Raw genomic sequence first — 27,657 nt, forward strand, 5'->3', positions numbered from 1 at the left:
ATTCTTAGTATTATCTAAACTGAGGATTAAAAAGTTACAATTTTCCAAAGGTTTCTATTACATTTCCTATTCTGCCTACTGTGCATTGTACATTATTAAAGAGTACTGCTCTGACATGCCCCCCAAAAAAGCAAATTAACATTTCTTGTGAACTCCATTCTTTTGTGGAGAAGTAATAATGACTCAAGCAGCTCCAAAAGCTTCTCATATGAATCAGAATTTATTACTTGTGAAATTAATGCCCATTAAACTCATTGATACTGTGCATAAACTGTCATTTATAGAAAAAAGCGCCTTTTTTACTGTTTGCTGTTATCGATGACAGATCTATGGCTTGCACAGAGGATATGGACAAATGCAGCATGTGAGTGAGATAATTTGTGAGACTTTTGCTTCTTACTGCTCATCATCTTTTGTTCTCTTTAGGTACCTTTTCATTTGTCTCTTATAGTCAATTTTAATTGTTATTTTTTACAGCTCTTAGAAGAGAGAGAGCCCATTCTAGCCAGTGTGAAGATGAGCCCTGCCTTGTGCTTTGGATTTGGCTTGAAGCCTTTTGAGTGTTACTGTTTTTAGGGGTGTACTCACCTGCCAATGTGGACATAAGCAAAGTATGGTCTGTGGCATTTTTTATAGATTCAATTATTTTGCTCCTTAACACTGATTTAGTTTGTCTTTTCTTAAAAATCTTATTTCTTTCCCTTGTACTAAATCCTTGAATTTTGTAGATATACAAGTGTGCTTGCTAACTAGTCCCATGGGTAAAAGAAGACATATGCAAGTCAGGAGAAAGATTAAGTTCATCATAATCTTCTTGCATATAAGTGCTATAACTAAGGAGATGCCTTCAAAAAAAAAGGTTCTTTCTGAAGAAAAGGTGTTGATCAACCTCTATTTAGACTTCTGAAGGGACCAGCAGGTCTTATCAATGGCTTATGTGAGTTTAGGATATAAACACTATGATGGAGCAATTCTTTGACTTCTGCATCCTGTCTCTGCTGTGACTAGAAAATCAAAGTCAAAAGAAAGTGTAACAAGACATAAAGTGGGGATTTAGACTAGTTATAGGAACATACTTAACCTCTCTGTGCAATTTTCTGTCTGTGTAATGGGGATAATGTATTTAACTACAGCACAAGAAGTCTGTGTATTAATCAGTTAATGAATTCATAGTACCCTGAGCATGAAAAGCGTGCTCTAAATGTTTTCCCACAGAAATTTCTCCATTACCTAAAGAGAGAGGAAGAAAAAAGACAATTCATTGCATTAAAGAATTGTGAGAATTCCATCAAGAACACAGATAATTAAAGTAATATTAATAGATTTTTAGGTCTTCATTTTCCCCTTGAGGCTAGGTGTCCCTGATTTTTTTCTTTTTTTTTTTTTTCCTTTTCCCCTTCAGCAATGTCCCTGACTCAGTTGTCAAAGACCGAGGAGCAAAAGTGCCCATCTAGCTTTGAACTTGATACCTGCAGTGGAGTTACAAGGTTAAATAAATGGGGTGTTTTCCTTTTTTTTTTTTTTTTTTTTAAGCTGAGCATAACACTTCAAAAAGATCTTCTCCCCCCTCTCCCCCCGCCCCCCCTTCCCTCCCCCAATGTATTTTTAGGCTGTATGCACTCCTGCCTATGTCTTTTCCTTAGTCCCAGCTGAAGATTTCAAGGGAGATGAGAGCTCTATTTTGTTTCTCCCTCGTATTGCAGATAGGGGGAGGAGGTGGTTATTAGAGAGAAGCGCTCTCGCTCTCTCTCTCTGTTTCTCCCTCTCCGGCTGATAGCACTTATCTCTCGCTCTCTCTCCTTCTCCTAGGTGATCCATTTCTAGGCAACGTGCTGGCTGGTGCTGGAGCTGCCAGCTCTCTCTGCATCCCACCAGCAAAGCGAGCTCCAAAACCAACCTGCAGACCATCATCTGCTTTCTTCTGCCTTGCTCCGAGCACTCCTCCTCTCGCTCCTGCCCTGGCCAACCACTACCTTGCGCGACAGAGACAGCACGCCGGGCTTGATTTGCAGATTTCTTTCTTTTTTTAAAAAATTTTTCCTCCAGTTGTGGGAAGCAATTTTTTTTTTTTTTAAGCGAAGGGTGGGGGGAAATCTCTGCATTACTATCTGCATTACCTTGAAGTTCACTTTGTTTTTTGGCCTCCGGGGGGGCTTTTCCTGCAGGAATCTGGTTGCTGGAAGGGGGATCGCCTGCTCTCCCGGTTGCCCGCTCCTCCTCCCTCGCTGAAGGCGAGCTATTTGCTGCGGGCTCCTGGGGCTTCTCTGGCCAAGAGGGGTTGTGTGTGTCTGTGCTTGGTGTGTGTGCGTGTCTGCGTGTGTGTGTGTGCGTGTGAGCCTGTGCGTGGTGTGGGTTGGAAGTTGCTGTGCAGCAGCCGGGACCGAGCGGATCCCTGGACCCGGCGGAAGGATGGGGATTGTCTGACCAGCAGAGGCGTCCGCTGCCCGCGCCGGCGCCCGGGCTGGATGGATTTGCTGCCGGCGCTCCCAGCAACTCTGGTGCTGCCCAGGAGCCCCCCGAAGTGACGCCGGGGTTTCGCCCAGGAGAGAGGCGCCCGGAGCCCCGGGCTCGCTCCCTGCCCAGCCGCGGCCGTGCGCCAGACACCGGGATTTACGCGCTCCTCCGGCGGCACCTCAAACTCTTGGGTTTCCTGCGCCGCGCTGTCCTCCGCGGTGGCACCGTTGGGCGAAGAGATCTGTTGTTACAAAGCCTGGACCTCCGGAGGAGATGGAAGTTTTCTCCCTCATCCTGGTCGTGTCCGTCTGTTGGACTCGAACCTGGAAACCGACGATTGCAGATTCAATCATTCATATCGGTAAGGGGGTGCTGCGTCTGCCGGTGCTGCTGGACACTTTTCCAGCTCTCCTTTGCAACCTTCCCTCTCTTGGCAGGCTTCCCCCGCTCCCCCCGCAGCCCCCGCTCTCTTCTGTCCCTTGCTTCCTTGCTTTTTTTTGTTTGTTCCCCTCTTATAATTGCTTCCCACCAGGATCTTAGGCGTCCTCTTTTCCCCCCTACCGCTCTGTGTAAAGGTTTCTTGTCGGCGGGGTACGTGCGTGCTTTAGACCTTGAGGTTTTGCGCGGCTCACGATCTAGGGGGGCCAGGGCTCGGACACTTCCCCGGTCCCTTCCCGCAGCCTCTCAGCTCCAGCCTGCCTTCCTTCTGGCCCGGCTCGCCCTCGGGCCGGGGGGGACACCAAGCCTCCTCGTATTTCCCACACCACCGTGTCGGCCACGCAACCCCCCCTCCCCTCTTCCTTCCTTCACATCCCCCCTCCATCCCGCCTTCTTCTCCCGCGGCGGAACAGGTGGTTTGGCAACGTGAGCGCTTCCTCTCCCGCGGGGGGGGGGCCGCAGGGGCGGGGGTGCTCCGGCTGCCCCGCGCCCCCCCCTTCCCGGGCCGCCACCCCGCCGGCCCGGCCGGGCGCCTCCCGGGGCCGCGGCTCCCGGGAAGGGTAGCGGCCTCCCCCGCCGGCGGCGGGTGCGAGGCGGGGGGGACAGCTGGCAGCGGCGTCGGGCCCCCCCTCCCGGCCACGGCGGGGCAGCTCGGGTGATGCCCACGCACGGCGCTGCCCGCGCTCCCACCCGGGGAGAGGTCGCCGGGGCTTCCCCCCTCCCCGTTATCCGGAGCCATCCCCTCTCGGCGGGCGCATCCCTGGGAAGCGCCAAGCCCCGCTGCCGAGCGGCGGTTTTGTTCCCGCGACCGGCGAGAGCGGGTCGCCCCCCTGCGCCGGCCGGGGATGCGCGGGGGGAGCCGAGGCGAGGCGAGGAGGGCGCTTCCCCCGCGGCCGCTCGCCCATCTGCAGGCACCGCACGCAGGCGGAGCGGGAGCCTGGGAAGGCGGGGGCGGGCGGGCGGCCGGCGCCGCGCTGCTCCGGGGAAGGTGCATTTGGGGGTAGGGTCCCGCCAGGGATTTGGGGAGGTCCCCGCGGCGGTGCCGGCCCCGGCCGTGGGGCAGCTGCCGCTCTCCCCCGGGGGCTGGCTTTATAAATATGTCTGCCGGTGCCTGTCGTGGGGATCCGTAGCGGGTTTCTGTGAAAGGGGAAGCGGGAAGAGCCCGGCCGCCAAGAGCTGTCCTGCAGGACACCGAGATTTTGGGCAGCGATGCGCCAGCCCTTCGTGCAGCCCTCCCCACCCCCGAGCCCACGGGCTACCGCTCCCCTTGGGTACCGCAACTTTATAGGGGTCAGTCCTTAGGGCTGTGTGCGACTGGAGCATCAAATATCGCACAGGGCTTTATGCCCTCCTTTTAAAGGGAGAATGACTTTTTCATTTTTAATTCTTCCCAGTTGTAGGCTGTTAAAGCGACAGTAGGAGACGGTTACGTTGCGATTTCTTTCTTAGGAGCTTGTAACAAACTGATCAGATCTTAGGATTTGGGGGGAAATTTTGACTGTGTAGCAGATGAAGAGTTTCTTTGCAATCCCTTGTCTCCCATCCTCCTGGCTAAAAGGAGCGTTGCTGGGTGAGCTGCATGCCTTTGCACTAGCATCAAGGGAGACGATACCTTTTCTGTCTTTGTGTTAACGACAATTTTGTTTGTTTCACTTGTTTACATATGATGGGTGCAACACATTCTACCACTAATGTTTTTTCTAATGCCATTAGTGATTAGATACATCAACACAATAAATCCTCATTGAAAGCAAAAGAAAAGCTCAAAGTAGTTTTTTCTCACACGATTAATTTGTCTTGAGAGAAAATTAGTACAGTTGACAAGGGGATTACCTCTTTATAGACTGGTTTACGTTGCCATGAAAATGGCAAAATGATAGTTGTTACACAGAGCTTTAAATCTACTAAAATGAATACACTGAAAATAAATGACCTGAAATTAGAACTATTTAACACTAAATGGGTAGACAGATAAATATTCCAACTTTGTACAGCTTGCAGATGAAAATTTGGCTCCTAGTAACACCACTGTATTTTGTGACCTGGATGTTCTGACCCCCTTTTGCTTTCTTCCACTTGTACTGAGTAAACTTATGTGTAAAATATTTAGACATAAATAATAAACTGTATTTATTATATGAGTTAGCAAAAGCAGTAGCAGGCTACTCTATGAACAAATTAACTGCAGAAAAATTCATAAAGCCAAAGAAAAAACCAAAATGCTCGGTTCAGGGGGAAAGAAATGCTACCAGAGGTAGTACCGATGCCTTAGGCAACAAACAAAATAAATGCATTATCTTTTTGTCATTCTACAGTGTTAAGATATTCAAATGGAAAATATTTTCCCACGTTTGGGAGGGGCAGGTGGTCATAAGAAATAACACGTTACCTGTGCGTACCCTTTTTCCAATAGCATATACTTTTTCAGTATAATGCACTAACTATCTTGCTTGCCTACATGTTATTTGATGTGTTTCCTGTAAAGGGATGTTTTCTGTATCTGTATGTTATCAGCCATCTCTTAGACAATGACAGAAAATCTTAGAATTTAGTGAGTAAAGATTAATGACTTGGTGATGGCAGTGGGAGGGGTACAGTCACTCGTATTTATCTGTGATACGCTTTTTCATATTTCTGTCTTCTGAATGGTTACAGCTGCTGGTGTTGATCATTAGAGCAGGTCTGTGTGTATGTAAATGCACACATTTAAAAATAAACATCTCCCTATCTCGTATTTTAAACATTGGGAGGGCTGCTTATAGTCTGCACGTTTCCGCTGCCCTGCTATTATAAATAGGAACTGGCAGTTCAGAAAGACTACATTAAGCACTCTTGTGAAAATGTTGAAATGAATCGACTCTACTGTAATTTTCCTTACCCCTATATAAAAAAGAAAGGGGCAGGGTTACCATGTCAAAACTGTGCAATTCTGTATTATGCTGCTTCTCTCAGCCCATGCATTGATTGAGTAATTTCATCAGCCCCACATTACTTGATTGCTTAGAAGTTTCCTAATGATCTGTATGCTGTAGGAAGAATCTGAAAGTCGTGAGTGGAATGGCAATGATTTTGTGTTTTATGAGGCTATTCAAAAAGTCGCTCTGATTTATGTAGCTCGAAAGCTCCCAAGTCTTTGAGATTAGCCACGCTGACTGATATTTTCTTCATACATCAGTCGTCCCACACTCCTCACTCCCTAAACAGGAGTTTAGAACAGTGCTTTAATTAAGCAGGGATTAGGTGGCATTCCTTGTCAACTGCACAGTTTGTGTATGCTTTGTATCTTCTACAGCTGATGGTCTCATGCATTTATATTTTCTACTTTGTGCTCATTTTTTTCCCCTCGATATGTACATCTGTATGTGCATATGGTTCCTATTGTGCCTATAGAAACATATATGCAAACACGTGTGTATTAGGTGCAACAAAATCACCTAGGGCAGTGGTCACACAGTATGGTACAAGAGTATTTGTATTTAGTATACACTGAAGTATTTTTAAAGGCTAATTCATTGCAGCAGTGTGCAGCAATAGTTCAGGCACCCTGATTACTTCAAGTTGCTTTTTTAATGTTTATCAGTGGCTTCAGTCATACGCAGTCAGTTGCATACTGCCCTTAGCTTTTTTATTTTCAATGGCAAGTTCAGAAATATATACAATATATAGTTATATATATTACATGCACTTTGGCATATATTTATAAATATGCTTTTAATATATATAAAAATATATGTCTACTGTATTTTTTTTCTGAGAGAGAAAATTAGATCCGCTCTTTCCTTATTCCTCTTAGCTTTTAGACTTTACAAGCCAGGACTGCTGCATTCCTTGTGTTAGGCAAGTTCCCAGCATCGCTGGTTCATACCTTTAAGCTCTTCTGTACCATGGATAATAACATCATGGCAATTCTGGCATGTGGCCTGTTGCTTACTTCTCCTGTTGATATGGTAGTGCCCTTAAAATGTACAATTTTTTTTTGAAGGAAAGGGAGTCATCTAGCTTGATGGTATGCACATCCATGTTTCGTCTGGTAAGCTGTTGTACTCCAGTGCAGCTTGGCTTGTATTGTGTTGTGTATTGTTAACAGGAATTTAATTTGCTGCGCTATTGGTAAAGCTTCATTAGAAGGTACGTAGTGTATGCCACTAACTGTTCATTACAGTATTCTCACATACATTTTGTAAAGCGCAGGACAAGCAAGCAAAACAGACTTACTAAAAAATGCCTATATGCCTATAGTGTCCACAGATGAGAGATCAGGTCTCTGTTTCTCAGGCTCTAGAATGTGCCAAGGTTACTTATTTTAAACATACATATGGATGAAGACCTGGAATACAGTGCACTGTGGCTCAGCAGCCAGTGGGTTTTATTAGTAACTATGTTCTACTTAAATGCACAGCATGCATGGCATACTCTGTGTTTGTATGTGCGCTATTTCTTAAACTGTCTCCCAGGTGCTTAGATTTGTGATAGCATTTCAGTCCCTGTAACGTGTTTTAGTGCTAGTTACTCTGCAGCTAAAGAGGAATAATTTTCCATGCCATAGATTACGGCTTGCTATCCTCGGAAGGCGTGTTTGCCATTAGGTGTCACTGCTTTCTGGAGTGTTTCTTAGTGATCACCAGGGCCTGATCCAGTCTGTCATAATCCAGGTGAGTCACTTAGTTGACTTCAGAAGAATTTTTTAAACTGAGCCCGTGGATTGCTGACTACAGCAGGTGGCTCCTTTTCACGTTCTTAAATAATTCTTAGAGTTACTTGAAGTCCTTTGTCCTTGATAAAGACAGAGAAAAAAACCCAACCATCCATTTTCAAGTGGTGTCCTAACAAATGCCTGACATGGCAATCACTGCTGCTGCTGTGCGCTTTCAGATGAGTACTTATGGATGCACAGAGTCTTTACTCTCACAATGCCATCTTTGAAAAAACACACTGGAGAAAAATCTTTTAAGACTGTGACTACATAAACCTACCAACTAAGGTTCATTTAACTTAATGAACAAAGGCATTAAGTATGGTTCTCTTCCACTCCCTGGCCCTGTAAAGCAAGCGGTATTGGCAGGAGATGACTTTTGTAAGCCATTAGGTTACTCCCTAGATATAGACTTGAACTCACATCATTTTCTTCCATTTGATATATAGCTATCTATAATCTGCCATGACAGTCTGTTTTTTGCTGAAATTTATTGGAGGCTTTTGCCTTTTGAGGTTTGTATTTTTACTCTTTTTCACTGCTACTCCATTGACAATGCTTGATTATTTTTTTTCAGCACGTTAACAATGATTTAAAAAATAGTTTATATGAAAGAGTAGTTCTATTTGGCTATCCATTTCTAGTTAATTTTCCTAATTACCTGAATTACATATGACAGCACGGTAAAACTTTCTTCATCTACACACTCCCCGAACATAGTTTGTGTTTTATATCTTCAGTGTTTAAAATCTTACTAGACATAGACAATTACTGTTGCTGTTTGGACTTAGAAGTGACCAATAGGAAAGGAAACAGATTCACAAAATGATCTATATTCTGAGCAAATATGAGAAAATAATCAAACTCTGAAAACATGTTATGTCAGTAAATTATGACGCATGGTAGCTTCGTATGTACAAAATGTTGACTTCGGATGATACACTAGTAATGAGGGGAAACTCGGATTCCTTTCTGCATCTGCAAATTCAGATGTCAGTTTTTGTTGGTGTGGCAGTGTTTTGTTTTGGTTTTTTTTTTTTTTTTTTTGGTTTGGTTTGGTTTTTTAATTAGATTTGAATTCAAGGAGGAGTAAGTTATTATCTAACCTAGTGAAATTGGAAGAAAACTTTGATTTCAGAGGCAGGGCTTGGCATGTCTGTCAAAACCTGGATGGCTCCACACCTGTGCATCCTATAGGCCTTACAGTCCCATTTATGGCTCCGGTCATGCTGACACCCATCTCCGAGAGCCTGTTTGTTTGTGCTATCTAGGCGTGCCAAGAGGCAAGTTATGACAGTCACAGCCCAAGAGTAAAGCATAACACACAGTTTGCCGGCAAACTGTTGTGGTGGCTGAGAACTGGGCATGAAAACTCATGTTTCTCTGGGGCATTTTGTACTCTAGACTGATCGATGGTCTAGCAACTGGCTTCCTGCTGGGCTTCTTGGATACAGATGTGATTTCTTTCCTTCTGTGATGTTACTTTGTCTTCCTGCGTTATCTGCTATTTCCCTTAGCAAGTAGGAGTTGACCTGTTCCTTACAGTAGTTACCAAAAGGAGCTACAGTTGACCATGGCTTTGTTGCTCACCTAGGCTAGCAGACTGTATTGGAGAGGGTGTAATACTGAGCTGTTGCACTGTGATACTTGGCATGGAATATGTGCTAAATGCATGTTAAATAAGTGTGGCGCTGTGCTAATTAAACCATCCTCAGCACCAGGTAAGGAAGGTCTGGGCAAAACCTTCTGGGCACAGAGTTTAGCTGGCTCATGCATTTGAAGCAGCACAAGGAGAAGAAGTGCTGTTGTCTCCCACTACAAACTAGAATTTAATTGTCTAGTCTTGATGTAGAAGTAGTAATTTAAACATAGAGACTAAAATGGAAGCACCTAGTGGAAGAACGGGTGAGGAAATGGTGTGTGACTTGCCGTATCTTTCTGTACTTCAGTCTCTTCCCATGAGCACCTGCAGGGCAGTTTCCTCCGCTATTCTTCATTATAGCAGTCAGGCTTTGGTTTCTGGTTATTGTTGGCCAAGAGGTTGTGAGAGATGATGGAGTAAGGGAAAGATTCTTTTGTGTCTGCAAGCGCTGTAATTAATAATGGTTTATGTGACTTGGAGAGTTATAACTGATCCGTGTAACAGGGAGGACACAGGCTGAAAGTGAAGGTTAGTAGATGAAATGTACTGGCGTTTGGATGACAGTTATGAAACTTGGCAAGGGAACAGGCTCGAAATTGTGCAGTGCTGTAATTTTGTAAGGTTCAAAATTTATATCCTAGTTTCAGTGATAATACACTTAATTCAGAGAAGGCGGTATTTTGTATTCTGTATTGTACCACAGAGTGCACTTCAGCTGGAGAGCCTTGTTCCTGCTTTGGTCTGGGGTAACCGCATCAGCTCAAGAAGGCATATTCTGCGAGCTCTGAGTGTTGCATTAAAAAAAACAACACAACACCCACATAAAAAGTGACTCTTGCTTAATGAGAAAGGATAATATAGTAAGTACAGTATTCCTCTGTAGCATTAAAGTTGTGGTGGAAGAGATGGTACAAATACTGGCGTTTTAGTCAACTGTAAACTGATGGATTTGTATGTGCAGGGTTAGACTTAAAGGAGGTTCCCATTGCACACATTAGTTCTCGAATGAGTGGGAAGTAGGGTGGTAAAAAAGACGAAAGGGAAAAAAAGTCTCCTGAAAGTTATGCTGGGTTTATCTGACAAGCTATGCTCAAGAGGAAATTGAAAAAGAAAATGAGTAAAAATGCAAGGAGGGGAGGAAAGTAAGATATCAAAGACGAGAGCCACTAGTTCTCTCTGTTTCTTTGGAGCTGTATAACGTTCCCATAAGTGCTATGCTAAATGGAAAAGTTCTGAACCAGAAAGGGGAAAATGTGAAGACACAGAATTTAAATGAAGAATTATATGTGTATTTTAACCTATTAGATAACACTCTGTGCTGAAATGCTAATTATTCCTAATTGTTATATTTGCTTTACCTATGAATAAAATATAACACATCTAATAAAATATGCAGTGAAAATCACTGTAAAATTCCTCTTGGAGCCTTTCATGCAGATTTAAAGGATTTAATCTCTTATTTCTTCATTGCTTTTTAAATCATTAACTTTCTATAATCAGTTGGATTGCCAAGGCCAATATCTAGTGAACCTAACAATAATTGCTTGTTTTGCAGAACAATTTTTTGTTAGTCCAACCATATCTTTCTCAGAGGCTTAAATCGAGTTGGTGATTTCATTATAATAATTCACTTGTGATAAATCAAAATCAAATAGCACCACTCTGGTGCCGTGGAAAGTAGCTCTGGATGAGAGCTACAGAGAAAGCAGAGGACGGCGTAGCAGCAGACCTGAATGTCAGGCCTGGATTTGCTGTGCCTTATTTTAACATATACAATCTAACAATGACTCTTTTTGCAAATCCTTTTTAAATAGAGAAATGAAAATGTGCACAGGGCCGGCTTCCCTGCCTTGGGACTCCAACTCAAAACCTGTGTTTGGGACCCAGAGCTGATGACAGATGGTAACTCGATTTGTTTTTAAAGTGTGCAGGAGCTCAAGTCTGACTGACTGCCAGTCGAGCTTAGGGTCCTGAGCCATTGAGATGTTTTGAAGATGTCAGCTGCCTTTCTCAGGTGACAAGAGACTATTGCACAGTTACCTCACTGATTGCAACCAGTATTAAAAGTTGTCTGGCAATATACCACGGGCTGAAAGCACACAGTGGGGACATCTTTGGACCAAACACTATTAAGCAAGGATATTTGCTGTTGTGTGGCTTTTGCCTTCTCGCAGTCTTTACAGTGTGCAGCTTAAACATTTGAGAATGTTTTTAAACCATTTCATGTACTGGAGAGTTGATAAAGGCAAAAAGACATTAGAAAAGATCTGGTTCTCACTCCGCAAAGCCACTGTAGAGTACTGGCAGTGCCCAGCCAGTGCACAGGACGGGCTCTGTGTTAAATGGCAAGTGAAAGGCAACAGCTATTATTGGTCGTGTTAAAATACACATACTTTTCCCTTTCATTATTTTTATTCATTTATTTCTCTCTTGTATTCCAAGTTCATGGCAAGCAGTTGCGATGGTTGCTATGATCTATACTCTTAAATATCTGTTGTTTTTTCTGTCCAGGAAGAATAAAGTTAAACATATCATAACACAAATATCTGTTATTTGGACAGATAAAGCTGCTTTTTATTTCCCTGGAATTCCACTTATTAGACCTCTTTTGAGACAAATATACTCCCAAAAGTTGGGTTTTGTGCCTAAAGCTAGTCTTTCTTCAGCTCTCCCCTTTGTGAATGTATAGAGCTAAGCATTATTGCAGAATATCCACTAATATATTTGCTATCAATATCTTTTTAAATGTACTACTCGGGTACTACTTAAATTTCCAGCTCCATGATACAGATTACTAATTAGCAATGGGGTATGTATTTATGCATGTATATACAATGTATAAACACATGCTTTTTCTGTAATCAGAGGGATTGTTCTTTTTGAAAACAACTGACTGGATTTTTCTGTAATTGTGGATGATGTTAGTTTCTACCTTTAGTAACAACACAGAGATTTGGGAGGCTTTTTACTTGCAGGAAGTCATAACGTGAATACAAATCGTGAAACGGCACCCCACTGAGATAGAAGCTGTACAAATATGAAACAAAAAAATTGGCTGTCAGAAGATTTCAAGATGTAGTAAAAGAGAGGGCTTGGATCTCTCTGCGACTCAGACAGTTTGTACACCAGGAGACAAAGTTGCAGATCTTCTGACTTCTTTTGAGAGACAGATTCATTCATTCATGTTCGTGAATGATCACTCTAGGTACGAAGGAATGAAAGCGCGTAGATATGTCTACAGGGATGTACTGACAGGGCAGATGCAGCGTGGCTGATGTCAGTGCTTCCCTGGCTTTGGGCACGTGCTAACAAAAGTTACAGTGCTGTGAGGTAAGAGAGTTGATGGGAAAGGAAGGCCAGCAATGTGTGTATAATCATTACCTACACTGCTTTATTTTATTTTGCCAATTGGTTAAATTGGCAAAATAAAAACAGTCGTTATCAGCTGACAACATGTTACTCTCTGGCTTTACCTAGTACAGGAACTAATGTATGGTTATGCACATGTGCTGGCTGTCTCTTGGTTTCTCTTGTTTGAGCAAATATTTTATAGTACATTTTTGGAAGAGGTCTAGGTAGAAAGAAAAGAGCCCTTTTTGGTAAGGTGGAACAATATATGTTGCAAAACGCCCTACTATGTTTCAAAGAGATGTTTAGATATAATCAGTGATTCTGAAAGCACCTGAAGCCTTGTTAGGTAGCCTTGCGGAGTTTCTAGAATGTTATTGAAATGTTACTGAAACAAACTAGAGAAATTATTTTTCAAGTTCCTTGGAGTATGTCTCCTGTTATGGAATTGGACTGCATCCTGGAGATAGATGAGAAACACCCATCTACTTGAAAAAGTTCTCTCATTTTTGCCAATGCTGCTAAGAGTATAGGGACTATGTCAAATAAAATGGCTGAGGGGAGTGAGCAGGAGAAAAACATGGCCTGCATACAGTATATAAGCTAGACTGGGAATGATCAACAGCACTTGGCAGTCGCCATCACAGAGGGTGATGTCTTAGGGACATCATCAATGCTGTGTCTAGCTGCAAGGAGAGGGGGAGTTTGCAGGTAAAGGACAGCACAAGTAGGCAGGAAACAAAGCGTTGTTTGGGCTTTTTCTGCAGCAGAGAGGCTCTGGGAGCAGGAGTAGTGTGGGGAAGGTTCTGGTGGTGCCTTCTACATGAGAGTTTTGGAAGGGGGTGGAGGCTTGTGGTTCGCAGTGGTGGGAGTTGGGTGGAGACGGGATGCAGGAAACATTTGGAGGGGGCTGCCCTGAGCGATGGGCCAGGCTAACCTTGTAAGAGTGCAAGATACTCCTAGGGAATAGCAGGTAATGTTACACTCATGTGGGCTGGAGACTGGACTTTCAACATTTGTGACAGGCCTTACAGAAGAGGTATATGTGTATGCGTATAAGGAAAGTTGGGAAATCCAAAGGAGCGAGGCACTGGAATGACCCAAATATTACTGAAAAGAATAATAATATAATGCGAACGATGTTTTGAGAACAATATATCTAGAAGATAATATTAAGTCTTAAAGAAACTAAATTACAGATTAGAAAATGGGATTGTTTCTCCCTGTCTAGCCTCTATAGTTTTGTGTTTGATTTGTGTGGTGGATCTTAATAGTTTTTTCTTTAGCTGATAATTGTACCTAGTTACTTTGCAGAAAAGCAAGATTCATTTTAACTTTGTATTGCCTACTACTGTTGTACACAGATACAAACCAAGAGTACTGCAGTGTTGTCTTCCACCCCACTGCTCCCAGGATAACTCCGAGCGTGTTGTACCTCCCTGTGCCTTAGCATTATCCCTCTGATTAAATAATCTTCCTTTGCTCCCTTTGTGCAGCGTTTTACTGTCGGTCTGTACTGTGCCTCCACATAGGCTCCCCTTCTGTGGCTGATGAGTAGGAGGAAGGGATGCGCACAGCCACAGCTTCTGCTCCATTGACTTTTGACCTAATTTAGGAAGGAAGGAAAGGGAAAATAATGCAGCGTGCTTCTGGATTCACAGCCTGCGGTGTCTTCTACGGAGTGAGAAGGGGACCGCTGGTTTTCTCCTCCTCTCTTGAATAGCTGAATAGCTGCATTAAAAGTTACACCTCTCTTCAGTGAAGTGCCAGAGTGGTGAGTGGATCTGCATTCACACTTATCTTGTGGCATATGTCCTCATTGGGGCTGTTGAGGTTAAAATCTGGTTTTCTGTCAACACCAGCCTTGTCCAACCCCCATTTAAAGCAGCCAAAGGGATAGCCATGGACTGTATTTCCTCCACAAGAGACACAAAAAGAGTTGGGGATAGTAGGCTTAAAAATATTTTTCTGTTTGAGATCAATGATCTCTAATAACAGGGCTGAATGACGTATGGGAGGGAGGAGGCAAATACTTCCTCAGGGGAAGGTATATAATGATAGCATTTGGAAATTGTTATTGCTAAAAATCATCTGCAGAATTTAGGAGTGAAAAAAAACCCAAAATAAATAAAAAAAAGCTCTTCATTAAAGTACCATGGGGGTTTTTTTAGCATTTTTTTTTAAAGGGATGCATTTTTCCCCCCCATTTTTTGTAAGACTGCCAAATGTCCCTGAGGCTAGAATTAATTGGCTCTTTGTGTTTTGTCAAGTAAGGAGTACAACTGTTTTCAGAAAATACTAGGTTTATAGACTCCCATCCAGAACATGAAAGGGAGAGAGAGGCTAACTTTATATAAACAAGGTCCTTGCATCATTTTGTACCACTAGCTTGCAGTAACAAATAGAATATTGAAATTATCAGTGTTGGTGCTTTGAAAGCTGTTAAAGTCGTCCCTGTAAGCCCCATCTCTTCGTTCTGCCTAATCCTCCCTGTAGCACAAGTGTGTGCTGTTTCCTTTCCCTCTCACCCCCAGGCATCTGCAATGAATAATCAAATGTCTGCTACTTAGGAATAACCAGCATTTAGGTTTTAAGACAGGTTCAGGAGTAAGTGCCATGAAGAGGTATTTTGTTATTAGCGTTGCTTTAGCAATACAACAGAGGTTATCGGTTGCGGTTTGCTTCACAGATTCCCACTGACCATTTTGGATTTGAAGATGTTTTATCATTTTTAATACTGCTGTTTCAAAGGACGCTTTTCCTGATGTTAAGAAGTCAGTGGACGGCAGCAGATGCAGATGTAAGCTTTGAAATGGCTCTTTTATGGAGGGGTTTGAGGAGTATGTCTTGGAGCTGTTGCATTAAAATTCCAAAGTGTTAACTTAAATGTAATAATGCTCTGACAAAGTGCTACTACCATCTGCTAGTGAGGATTAGTACTATTTAAAAATCTCCATAATTCCCAGAAAGAGCAGAGGAGTCACGGCGTGAAGAAAAGCCTAACTCTTAAATTAGTATTTTAGTTCAAGGCACCGCAAACTCTTTGTGGGGACCACTGCCTACTAGAGACTTTTTCGCACTCTCAGCCTACATAAAGGAGTAAATATTTGAGGTATATGGCTAGTGATGCCTGTTTCTAACAGTTTTCAGCTTGGCCCCCAGTTTTGCAGTAGAATCCTTTCTATTTACAACCACTTCTCATTCACAGCACGGTAACAATTCAGTGATAACTAAAAATACAGTTTGTATGGCAAAATAACAAGGGAATGTGCTCACCATGGGTATTTAGAAAGCTTCATTGATAAGCCATTCCTTATCATTTAGCTCTCATGAACTGAGAAACAGCTCTTTGCTTAGTATTCCTATGGGGTTTTGACCACCACCTAAACACTCAGCCCTTTCTGTATGTGAAAGTCAGTCTACACTTAGAGGATGATCTGCTGCTGGAAATGCAGAACATCTCCATCCCCAGACTTCTCTCAGCCTCACATGAAGAAATAATTCAAAGTCTAGGTCTAGTAAGAAGGACCTATTCCAAAAGCCAGCATAATTTACCAGTATCTGTTAGGAAATGCTTTCTGTGACAGTATTAAGGCCGTTTTATTCATATAAATGAGCAGCTAAATCTTGCACAATATTTAAAGAAGGGAGCAAGAAGAGAAAGCTAGTAATGACAGACTACATGTTGATCACCTAGTTTAGGAAGGATTTTGGAGATCCATATTAAAAGGTATATTTTATAGACATTCTGGTTGAGAAGAAAAGGGAAAATGTCGCCAAGCAGAAGCATTTTTGGTGTCTTTCTCTTCTCTCCTAAACAGGATTCGCTGAGTTTTATTTATTCACAGTCTTGCACGGGCTATAATTAACACTCTTAACTAGCTCTGCAGAGAAGTAGATCATATCTCTCATCTGCCTTTAGCTTGAAATAATTTTCATCAATATTTCTTGCTGGGGTACAGGTAGTGTGTGTGTGTGTGCGCACATATGCCTGTTGGTACAATGGTTATGTGGTCCATGTAGCTAAGACACACTAAGACCAGCTCTCCTGGATGATATACCAGTTCTACATTTTAGTATTCTTTTTTATTATTTTTCCATGCTGGAAGTACAACTGGAACTGATTGCTTGTTTGAAGAGTCATATCTCTTTCACCTGTTACTTTAGGCGTAAAGATCTTCACCTCTTCCGTACTGCTGCCTCTCAGGAACCCACACTGCTTTTCTTGTTTTTCATGTAGACGGGCTGATCACCCGTACAGTTACTTGCTTGAGACTAGTCACTGTAGAGCCAGGGTAAATGAAAGATTTCTTGGCTGTCTATCGCTCAATCCAAGCAACTATGTTGTCTTGTACTATCACTGAGAGGTATTTTTGTTTATCTGATGTGAGAGAAGGAGTAGAGAGAGCCACCTTCTATTGTGTTAGCAAATGTCTGTCTGAGGCATGGGGAACAGAGACTGTTTGTGCTGTGAGAATAAAGTCTTATCTTAAGGGTATTCTTGTCATGCCCTTGCTTTTTGCTTAGACAGGCTTTTGTTTCCTTTCATATCTGGTCTATACAGAGAAGTAAGAACAGATGGATTTTCCAGACATTTACAGTAAATAAGAGGCTGATGAAATGGAATTGGCCAGTCCACAGACGTCAGTCAGTAAACCTGCCCCTTTGAGGGATCCCCATTTATCATGACTGGCTGCTGAGTTATCTCTACCAGGTCTACTGCATGGTGACCCTGCGTGAAAACAGTGTCAGATGTATTCCCACATCATTTTCCCGGCTTGTCTCCTCATACTTAAATGTTTATCTTCCTTCTTAAAAATTGGTTTAGTACTGACAGATTCAAAGCATATATGAGCAGGAATGGAACTTTATTTAGAGGCTGCTTGTGATAGGACTAGTGAGGGCAATTTCCATCTCATGAATCCCTTATTTTTTGGAAGGACTCACAGCTATATCTAGCAGCTACCTTTTAACTGATCCCTCTCATTCCCAGCACTTTGACAAAGAATGGGATGGATTTCACCAGGAGCAAGGGAAGGAAGCGTTTGTTCTAGTAGCAGCAAGGGAAGGGAGGAGGTGGTTTGATTGCAGGTCATCATGGAATTCTTGCTTCCATGATGGAGTATAAAAATGGTGAAATGTACAGGACACATGTTCATTGTCTGTTTCTTCCTTTGGAATCATTTGGTCTAAACATTTTTTAAAACTGTGCAGAAAGGTGCTTTGAGATTTTAAAACAAATTATTAGAAGTGTTCATAAACATAGTGTTACAGTGAATCCTCCTCAGTACCTACGTCTATTTATAGATAAGGAAGTGTCTTTTAAAAAGTATGATTGCCAAAAGGCAGAGCATCCAGGCTGAAAGTGTAGGGGCTTAAATGAGACAAAACTGAGAGTGAGTTAGCCCAGGAATATTCTGGTAGTTTTCTGAGGAGCACTTGTGGTAGCTAAGCCAACTCATAGCTTTTTGTCAGGCTGTATGTAATACAGGGCAGGTGTAATGTTGCCCTCCTTTCATTACCTTTTCACCAAGTAAACTAGGACAAGCTCCTGGCCACCTCTCACCAGTCCGCTTTGCGTATGCTACTGCCTACCTTTCTCATTCCCAGCAAGCTTCTTTTATCTCATCTCATCCCAGGATTGCCCTTATCCTCCTACCACAGAAGGCACTTCCAAGGGAGAGTTAAGGCTTTGCCTGCCTGCCAGCAGTTTCTTGCGCTCATGAAACACCAAGGCGTGAAGCCAAGCAAGTGGAGAGTTTTCTGCCACCCAGCCGGTACCTACCGCAAGCAGTTTTCCTCTCTCTCACTGTGTCTTGGGCCAGTCCCTCCAGACTGAATTTGGTACCCGTAGTGACATTTATCATCACAGTACCTATGTTGCAAACAATACTCTTGGTTTATTCCAGACCTTTAAGATAATGTGACTGTGTTTGTGGATTGGTGTGTAAGTATATTTATGTTGAGATCTAGCATAATGGTAGGAAGGAAATGGAGAAGTTTCTGGGGCGTCAGCTTTTTAGGCAAGAGCTGTTACTGAAATTCGTAGCTAAACTGCAAGAGAAGCGTACCTTCTGTTCCCTGGTGCTATTCATCTAATAGCATCGCTTAGTATCCGTGTTGTGGTAACAGTAGCTGAGATCATGGACCTGTTTTATGTGCTGAGTGTGTACATAGTAAAAAGCAGTTTGTGGTAAAGTTTCTGTAATCTTCTTGTCTTGTTTCTTGTCAGCTTCATTTACTTGGTCTCGTGCCCCAGGACAATGCTCTTGTATTCATGTTTCCAGAAAGGCAAGGGAAAGCTTCAATAATAGTTTTAGCCTGAAACTATTTGGGAAATGTTTCTGCTTCTATTACCTCTTATTTTTCCCCATCTGTGCTGACAGATTCTATTTATTAGCACAACATAATTTTTGGAGCCAAAACACTTATTAAAATCCTCTTTAAATTCCTTATTTATCAATCTGCTCCTTGTAAAATAGGATTTTTACGTTCTTGCTGGTGTCATTTCCATAGCGTACCACAATGCCTTTAAATGGCACTGGTTTGAGTCCTAGGGCTAACTCGCCTGGGCACAGTACCAAACTCACTTTTCCGTGGTCTTCTGTTCAGTATATAGCCTGTATTCAATTGCTTTTAGACACAATCAAAAGTGAAGAGCAGATAGAGAAGTTCTATTTTTTTCTAACCAATAAACATAAATTGTGCAGCCAACAAGTTTATGCAGTGGCACAACAAAATATTTTTGCATGCATTTGGTTTTATGTCATACAAAACAGTATTGTTGCCTTCAGCTGCTGACCACCGAGGCTGCTGACTGAATACAGCCTCGAAATATTTTCACACTTTAAGTTTTCCCTATTCTGTGAAGATCTGAAAGAACTTGTCATCGTCTCATCTCACCTGCTGAGCAACCCAGACCATAGTCTGCATTTGAACGTGTTGCTGGATCCAGACGGAACTTTATTCCTGTATTATTTCTTTTCTGCATAATAGCTCCTACTGGAACAGTCATCAGGATAAAGACTGGCCATGCTCCTTTCTCTCATTTCTAACTGGAATATGATGAAAGGCTAACAGGATTTTCAAAGTAGTCACTGACTGCCACTTTTTCAAGCAGGCCATGTAATTCATAGCTCACATTATTTCCATAGTCCCTGAGGGCTTTGGTTGTGTGGCCACTAACACAGTCTGACAGACATGACTGTGCATGGATAGTATCTTTTTTTGGAGATATGACGGGGGATAAAAAGAAAAGATTTCCCATATCACACGTTAGAAAAAGCTGCCAGAGCCATTTAAAAGGAAACAAAATGGGCTACATCTCTCTTCTTACAGATGATTATTTTAGAGTAAACATCATGTCCTCTGTTGTAGAACATTTGGAGAAATAGCATGTCTACCATTATGCCTGAAATCTGTTCTCTGCCTTTTCAGACTCCGTCTTGCATGACTTTTGAAGTCAGTATGAATCATTCCCTTGGCTTTATTGGACTTTGTATCACATCTTCTGTGTTTATGTAATTCCTTCTTGTCCTTCTATCCTTCCTTTCTCCCTCCCATCAACTACTTCCTTGCCTTTTTTAATTCAAAGTCATTAGTAGCTGCCAATACTCATAAGCAGCCTTTCACTAATGCACGTGGAGTATTCATGCGTGTGTGAATTGAGGGAAACTGATCAGGGAAATCTTCACATTTCCAGTTTTAAACATAGGTGAAAATCACACTGACACATTATTCTTATTATTATGATAATCTTTTGTATTGCTTTTTCTGTATCAAGAGGCAAAAACCTTATTCAGAAGCTAGTTAATTTTCAGTGGGCTTAGTGCCCCTCTGAAGCATCGATTGTTGTCAATTACTAAAGAGAGGAAAAGGTGGACCATTGGTCTACACTGATGTCTGTCCAGGGCAACCCCTGTATATCTCCTACTCCATGCTTTGTTCTTATTATACTAATAAGAGAGGAGGCAAAAAGCAGTTTTATAGTTAAGGAATAAGATTAGGATTCGTGAATGGTGGATTCAGTTTTGGACTCTTTTCTGACCTTGAGGTAGACGTACAATGATTGAAGCATATGAGCTGTCAAAATGAAACCACCAGGGTTCCTTATGAGCTAGTGTTGCACCCTGTTCAGCTGCTGCCTTGACACGTTGAACCTCTGTTTTCCATGTGGATAGTTATATCCCCTTACTGAACACTTTTTGTCTTGTCTGCTGTGTTGCACTGTCAGGTAGAGCTCTGTCTCATGCTGTGTTGTATCTGCATGCCCAATTGCAGTCATACCATTTCAGCTCAGAGCTTTGAAGTTTACTGTACAACTGTTAGTTGTAAAAATGTATTTTTTTGCATCAGTGACTAGAACAAGCTATTCTGTTTCAGGAATGCAAAATTTGGATGCAAGCAATGAGCTTGTTCTATGATATGCTTCCAAGATGACTGTTTGTGAGTGATGGAGCTGGACTGTTCGCTCAGTTATACTGGAGAGTGGAAAGTGCTGATGTGGATTGCTACTGTTATGGGCAGATATTGGGGCTTGAGATGCAAGTTTCAAATATATACGTATATTTTTGAAAGCAGTCAAGCTCTAGCTTGTGTAAAGGTAGCTATGACAGTGTTGCAAATGGCACTGTAAATGCATCTCCACAGGTACAGGGAACTACCTGTTTATTTTTTACATAGTCTTATCTGCTGTTGCAGACAAACTTGCGTTACCTGAAGGAATTCCTCTGTTTTGTATTTGCTGCGATATTTTCAATTAGAATCTGGAATATCCAGTTTGAAAACCTAAAACTGAAAATTGTAAATGATTTCCTGAATTACCAGAGGGTTATTTGTTTGTTGGGTTTTTTGACTGACATACAGTACTCTAGCACTGTAAATCCACCAAATAGTGGGCTAATTAAAACCCTGTCATATATTCTACAATGCAAAGCAAGTGTTAGTGCAGAGAAGTGCACATCTGTTTTTGAACTTCTGGTTATATTTCAGGTGGGCTTTACAAACTTTTCAATTCATACCTTTTGTCTTATCATGGTGCTGTCTTTAAATGCCAAAGTATTTTTGAGAGCTGTATTCCCATTGAAAATATTAAGAGAAGGTGCTGTAATAGTTAAAAGGAATAGCTTGCTACAATAGCTTTTTTTTGAAGGGAGGGCACCGCTACATTGATGTGAAGCCTGCAAAATACATACAACGTAAAATAATCTTCGTGATCAGTTAAGAGTCAACTTATAAAAATCGTCTGTAGTGTCATTGCTTATGTTAATTTTTCAGTTTGGTTTTTTGGGGGGGGAGAGGGGGAAGCAGTTCAAAGTTGGTGTAGGTATCAAAAAAAGAGGTGAGCCATTTTGCCTGAGCAGAGAGGAAAACGTCATGTATTCTTCGACTGAAGAGGGCTTGTATGAGACAAGTGCTTTGTCTGCATATCCTTACTTTTGTGCTGTCATTTGATCAGCTTCACCTTTTCTGTGATTCGGATAATGTCCATTGTTATGTTCTGAAGGATGTCCTGCTGTCCTTGTTTTTGTCTGGTGTTTCTGTAATTTGGGATTCATCCTCCTCATCCGGCTATCCTAGTGTGCATGTGTCAGTATCTCCAGTTGTGCTCTTAATGGCAGCAAACTCCCCTTAACTAACTTTCCCTGTTCCATCTGTACTTGCCTTGTACAGGTAGCGGAGGTGTACAGGTATAAAGCACATAATATACATTCCTTTACTTGTTACCTCATGGGCCTGTCTGTCAACTGAAGCCCATGGGTTTGCAGCGTTGTATACTTCAAATATTTGAAGGGATTAAGTTTGAATAAGCTTTCAAAAGTTCATGTACTTCACAGCTTATTTTAAAGCTGCTCACAGTCTTCATCTGGAAGTCTCGTTAAAATAATGAATATTTTTATGGTATTTCATGTCAGGCCAAGCAGTGTAAAAGTAGGATTTTTTAAAGTTACCCGACAATTGTAAGTCTTACATGTTAAGCTTGAATTCACATTTTAGGAAGATTTGGATTGTTTATTATGCTGGCTGGATTAGTCAAATCCTATTTAAAATACTCATAGGAAGAAATGTTAGCACCCACTGTAGAACTTTAGCTTTAGGAATATCTTCTGAGCAAACAAGGTCAGATTAGTAGCACACTTTAGAAGTAAGAATAATGCTGTGGTTAAAGCACTTCACTTGCACTCGGGAGATTCCTATGCGGTTTTGACGTTTCCAAGAACTGACATTGGGCAAGTCACTCATCTTGTTTTATCGTGTGAATAACAGTAAGTAGCGCTGGCTCTGTCACTATCTTCAGAATATTACTTTGCAATTATTAGGATTTATAAGGGAACATGGAAAAGTTGGGGCATCCTGAACAGATAAGCAGTATCTGGAGCTTCAAAATAAACAAACAGAAGCCCATGCCTTGAGCTTTTCCATGTCACTTTGAGGCACACTCAGAATGTTCTGTTCCCTCTGAATGATATGATCTGCAATATGTAACTAACGTGGTATTGCCAGATCTTGACAAGGTGATGACAGCATATATATAAAATGTTTTAGTGTGGCAGTAGGAATACTTCCTAGACTGTTCATACACATATTTACTTACCATAGTCACATGCAACTGCATACTTTTACTATCTTGTTCCCCCAACAATATTCAGAGAGACAATTTACTTGCACTGTTACTGAAAATGGAATATTGTTTCTATTTTGACAACTGATTGAAAATAATTCTTTGAAGAATTTCCCCATTTCTGATAGAAGGTCTGTTACAGAGCCATGGCTGACCCACGTACTAATAGCAAAGAGTGAGGGGAGTTTTATGTAAAGAAAAAAATCTCATACCTTACTCTATTCTTTTTATTGAAGACAAGAAATTGCATCGGTGGACATTGGTTATTTTTATAGCTTAATGACTCAATCCAGACTGAGACTTGAGTACTTTGGCTATATGGTTATCTGCTATCCAAATTGGTAATGTTAAGACTATTATTATTGTAGAGGGTAAACAATTCTTTCTGGTTACTAATGTTTATTTTTCCTGCATACCAAGTATTTTTCCTTCTCTTCCAATATGCGCATGTAGCTCTTCTTCTGTGGGTAATTTTGTATTTGTTTGTATAATCCTACAGTGTTTCCTGATAGATTAAGGAATTAATTTGTCTTCTAATTTTCCTCTTCCTTATTCATCGTTTGTAACTATGTAGAACAATAATTAAGACAAGAGGGAAGAAATGTAGTGTGTCGATTGTTCTTTAAATCCATAACAGCCTATTAAAAGGGACAGTCAGCTATAAACTCTGTTTATCAGTTAAACATAGTGTTTCTTTTTTGGGGGGGAAAGTATGTAATATTAGCAGGCAGGTGGTAGCATTAGCAGGTAACTTGGCCTTCTGTGTCTAAATATTGTTATTTTTGAGTACCTTACTAGCTTTAGTAATGTTTTGCTGGCATTCTTGAACTAGACCTAATGCAATACCCAGCTCTGTAGAAAGTTGGTTTCTGGACCACAACAGTTCTCAAAACTTCCTGAAAGACTCTGTGTCAACCTTGCCCATTGACTTAACTCTGAATGGAAAAAAGATCTATTTTTTGCTGTGTAAAAAAAGTAGGAGAAATACATTCCCCGAGCTCTGAAGAGGAAGCAAATGAGTGTCCTAGATGAGATTAGTCTATGTATTTTAACATTTTAAGCCATTCTGGAATTATACTGCGAGTTGTTAGATTAGCTGGTGAGAGTTGTGCTGGAGGATGATAAATTTCAGCCAATAGCACATTAGCAATGTGAAAAAGAGAAAGAAACACACTTCTATTAACAGGGCTGATGGACCAGTCAAAGTAGCTGGAAACTCATTAGGTGATGTATTTCCATCAACATGTACATCTATAGCAATTGAAAAACACTTAAGGAGTTGGAGACTTCAGATTATGATTCAGACACTTGCCTTCAGTAGGACGTTTGTTTTTGTGCTAGCTGTTGTGCTTAGAAACATTTCTTAAAATGCTACAGAGAACTACTCTGCAGTTTGCCTAATCCCCGTACCATTGTGCAGCTATCTGATGTCTGCAAAAGGCAAAAGAATTTAAGGTTATGAAGAGCAAAAACACAGATACAATTTGCAGAATTGTTTGCTTGATTTGTGGGTTGTACATGAGATTGAAGTGGAAAACAAATGATGAATATATTAAAAGTAATACATTTATTCAATCTGTACTTTCAAGATATGAATATAATCGCATTCTAGAACTTGTCTGTAGCAGTGTTTGCTGCCCATGATAGCTTCTGGGCTGCTTGCAGTCAAATGTGAGCAGAATCTGGCTTTCACAGCATCTAATTCAGACTCCATGGCCCCTTGACTTCCAACTGCTGGCTTGAACAACTTCTGCCCTAGAGTAATTTGGGTTTTTTGTTTTCTAGTAGGAAAATGGTTTTTGTTTTGTTTTGTTTAGTTTTTTTTTTCTGTCTGGCAAGTGATAGCCTTCAAAAGATTTCTCTGCAGCAGAAACAAAGAAAAGCCATAAGGCTTTGAGTTGTTCTCTCCCTCCTACGTACAGTGCTCTGTAAAATATCACATTCTTTTTAATCACAGGTGCCAAGCCACTGCTGCCTTTCACTCTGTTGTGGTATTTTCCAAGGAGAATTATTGCTCTTGGAGTAAATGATAGCTGAGGACTGAGAGAGCAAGGTATCTCAATGTGTTCTTGGACTAAAGAAGGTCTGTGGTTTCTTCAGAATCATTTCTTGGCTCAGTTAGTTCCTCCGAGGGCAACGGCTTTGAGGTAACTTGCTAGAAAATCAGTGGGATCTTGGACTTTTTGAAAATTAAATTAAACTCTTCATGCATATTTCATGAATGCCTCTGTAAAGAAATGGCTTCAGTGTCCACAGCATGTGCCAAATTACAAACTCTCTCTCCCTATGCATACGTACAAAGTCACTGAATAATTACAGGATTAGTCACTGAGCAGTTACAGTGCTTTAAGATGAAGACACCTGGCTCAGCTACTCAGCAGAGTTCGGTCTTGCACTAGCTTCCAAGTATCTGAGGTGAATCTGGGTTCCCTATCATCTTATTTCCAGTTACTACTGTTAACCTTTATGCAAGAAGTTGTGGTGGTATCACTGAAATGTAAGGAAAGGATATGCATTAATTCAGCTTGGATGAGCAGCTAGCCCAGTCCTTCAGTAAAATTAATTGACAAGAAGTCAACTGAAATATAAATAAAATTATTAACTTTATTATTAAAAAATAACAATAACTTTAGTAAGCTAATATATTTACTAACCAAGAAATACAGGGGCACCACACAGAAAAGGACTGCGCTTAAATTACCTGGTGTTGATGAACATTCTTGGTCAGGTTGGTCCTTACTGGTGTCTTAGTGTCTGAGCTGGTGTTGATCTAATGGCCCGAGAACTCAGTCTGGTTTGTAGTGAGGAGGTTGGGGCTGATTCTTTGCGGTCATTTCTGGCCTTGGAAAAGATTACTCAAGCTGTATCTCTCACAGTACTCATGAAAAAGAATCCATAAGTGAGAATTTTTCTTGTGGTTCCAGTAACATAAAACTGTAAGAAAGTTTCATTATTCACATAAAAGTAATTTGTGTTAATTAAAAGGGAATTAATACATACTTTAATTTATCAGAAGCTTAGTTGTGCTGTAATTTTGATTGCAAGTATATATTTAACCTGTAGCGGTCTTTGGATAAAAAATAATATACCTCCATCCTGGGGGGAACAAAAAATCTTTATTCCTCTTCCTCAAACCTCTTCTAACAGTATTCTCTCATCATTACTGATGTTCTTTAGAAAGGCCCCCTACCACTAATGCAGCTGAGTTAGACAAAGTCACTACAGCATAGGAAATATGCAGATCATCCTGTATTTGGCATTAGACACTAGGTTTTATCAGAGGGTCTTAAAAAGGCCATGGATTGCCTCTTGTTGAACAGTCCCTTTCTGTGGAATTTTCATCAGTTTAAGCAATATGATCTCTTTTGTCTCTCAACTTAATGTTCAGCTGTATTGATTCTGGAACAGACTGGGGCATGCATACCTACGCATAACACTTTTCAGAGAACTTCAAAGAATTTCAATTTGCTGACATGCAAATTGAATTTAATGTGATTGTAAATTTAAACACAAAAGCAGATTAAATAGCTTTTCTATAGTTGTGTATGTATTTTGTAAAAAAAAAAAGGCTTTATATGCATCATGTTACTTTTGTCTTTAAACTGCAGACTCTAGTTTTAGGTGAATTGCAAGTGTCATGAATTGAACTGGTTGAGAAGAAAGCAAACATTCTGCTGAATTAAACAGGAAATTAAATTTAGAATGTATAAAAAGCATAAAGCATATGAAGACGATTGATTTTTCAGTCAGCAAGGCTGTGTTTTGCTTTGTTTCTGTACAGTGCTGTTTGTTTCCAGGTGGGAAATACAGCCCATCTGAGAGGAGGAAAAGTAACATGCAGCTGTTTTATCTTTTTGTGCCACATTTGCTGACGTAGAGTAAAAACAAAATAATCCCAGCAAGCTAAAATTCCTGGCAGAGGAAAGCGTTAGGTGTGGGGAGACGGTACGGAAGACAGACAACTTCAAATTGCTTTTTCATCATTTTGCTGGTCAAGATTGCTTAAGAACTTCTTTGTCTGAAATGAATAAACCACAGTCCGTGAATTTCAGTAAACAGTTGGTGTAAATGAAGCTTCAGATGGTAATGTCTGCAATTGTCACACTGGTAGCTTACCCCACGCACATGACCGCTTTCCAGAGGACGATCCCACGCTGTGGGTGAAACTAGCTCTCCAGAGATTTGAAACTGTCTGAACCCTACACAGTCACCTGGAAAGCATGTTGAATCTCACCAGCGCTGCTTAGTGTAAGAATGACAAGGCTCTGAGCGACTTGTTGTCACACCACCTTTAATGATTTGTGACTTGGGTTCAGGGGTCCCCTGGTGAAAGGACCGGATCTCACAAACACGTGCTCACTTGGGATTAAGAATAACCTGTAATCAGCAAGTAAGATCTGTTTCATATCAAGTAGTAACAAATTCTTGAGCCTCTGGTCTTGGTCACTGCCCTCTCAATGC

General features: G+C 41.3%; 1 protein-coding gene across 2 annotated transcripts in view; it reads left to right on the forward strand.

Annotated features, from left to right (window-relative positions):
* The first annotated feature begins 2,727 nt into the window (after window positions 1–2,727).
* Window positions 2,728–27,657, forward strand: part of GRID2 (glutamate ionotropic receptor delta type subunit 2) — a 763,919-nt gene continuing 738,989 nt past the window's right edge. For both annotated transcript variants that reach the window (XM_054202856.1, XM_054202857.1), the window contains exon 1: window positions 2,728–2,815. In XM_054202856.1, the coding sequence (XP_054058831.1) occupies window positions 2,728–2,815 (88 nt within the window). The remainder of the gene's footprint in view (window positions 2,816–27,657) is intronic.

The sequence above is a fragment of the Rissa tridactyla genome, chromosome 5 (genome assembly GCF_028500815.1).
Source record: "Rissa tridactyla isolate bRisTri1 chromosome 5, bRisTri1.patW.cur.20221130, whole genome shotgun sequence".
Taxonomy (NCBI): domain Eukaryota; kingdom Metazoa; phylum Chordata; class Aves; order Charadriiformes; family Laridae; genus Rissa; species Rissa tridactyla.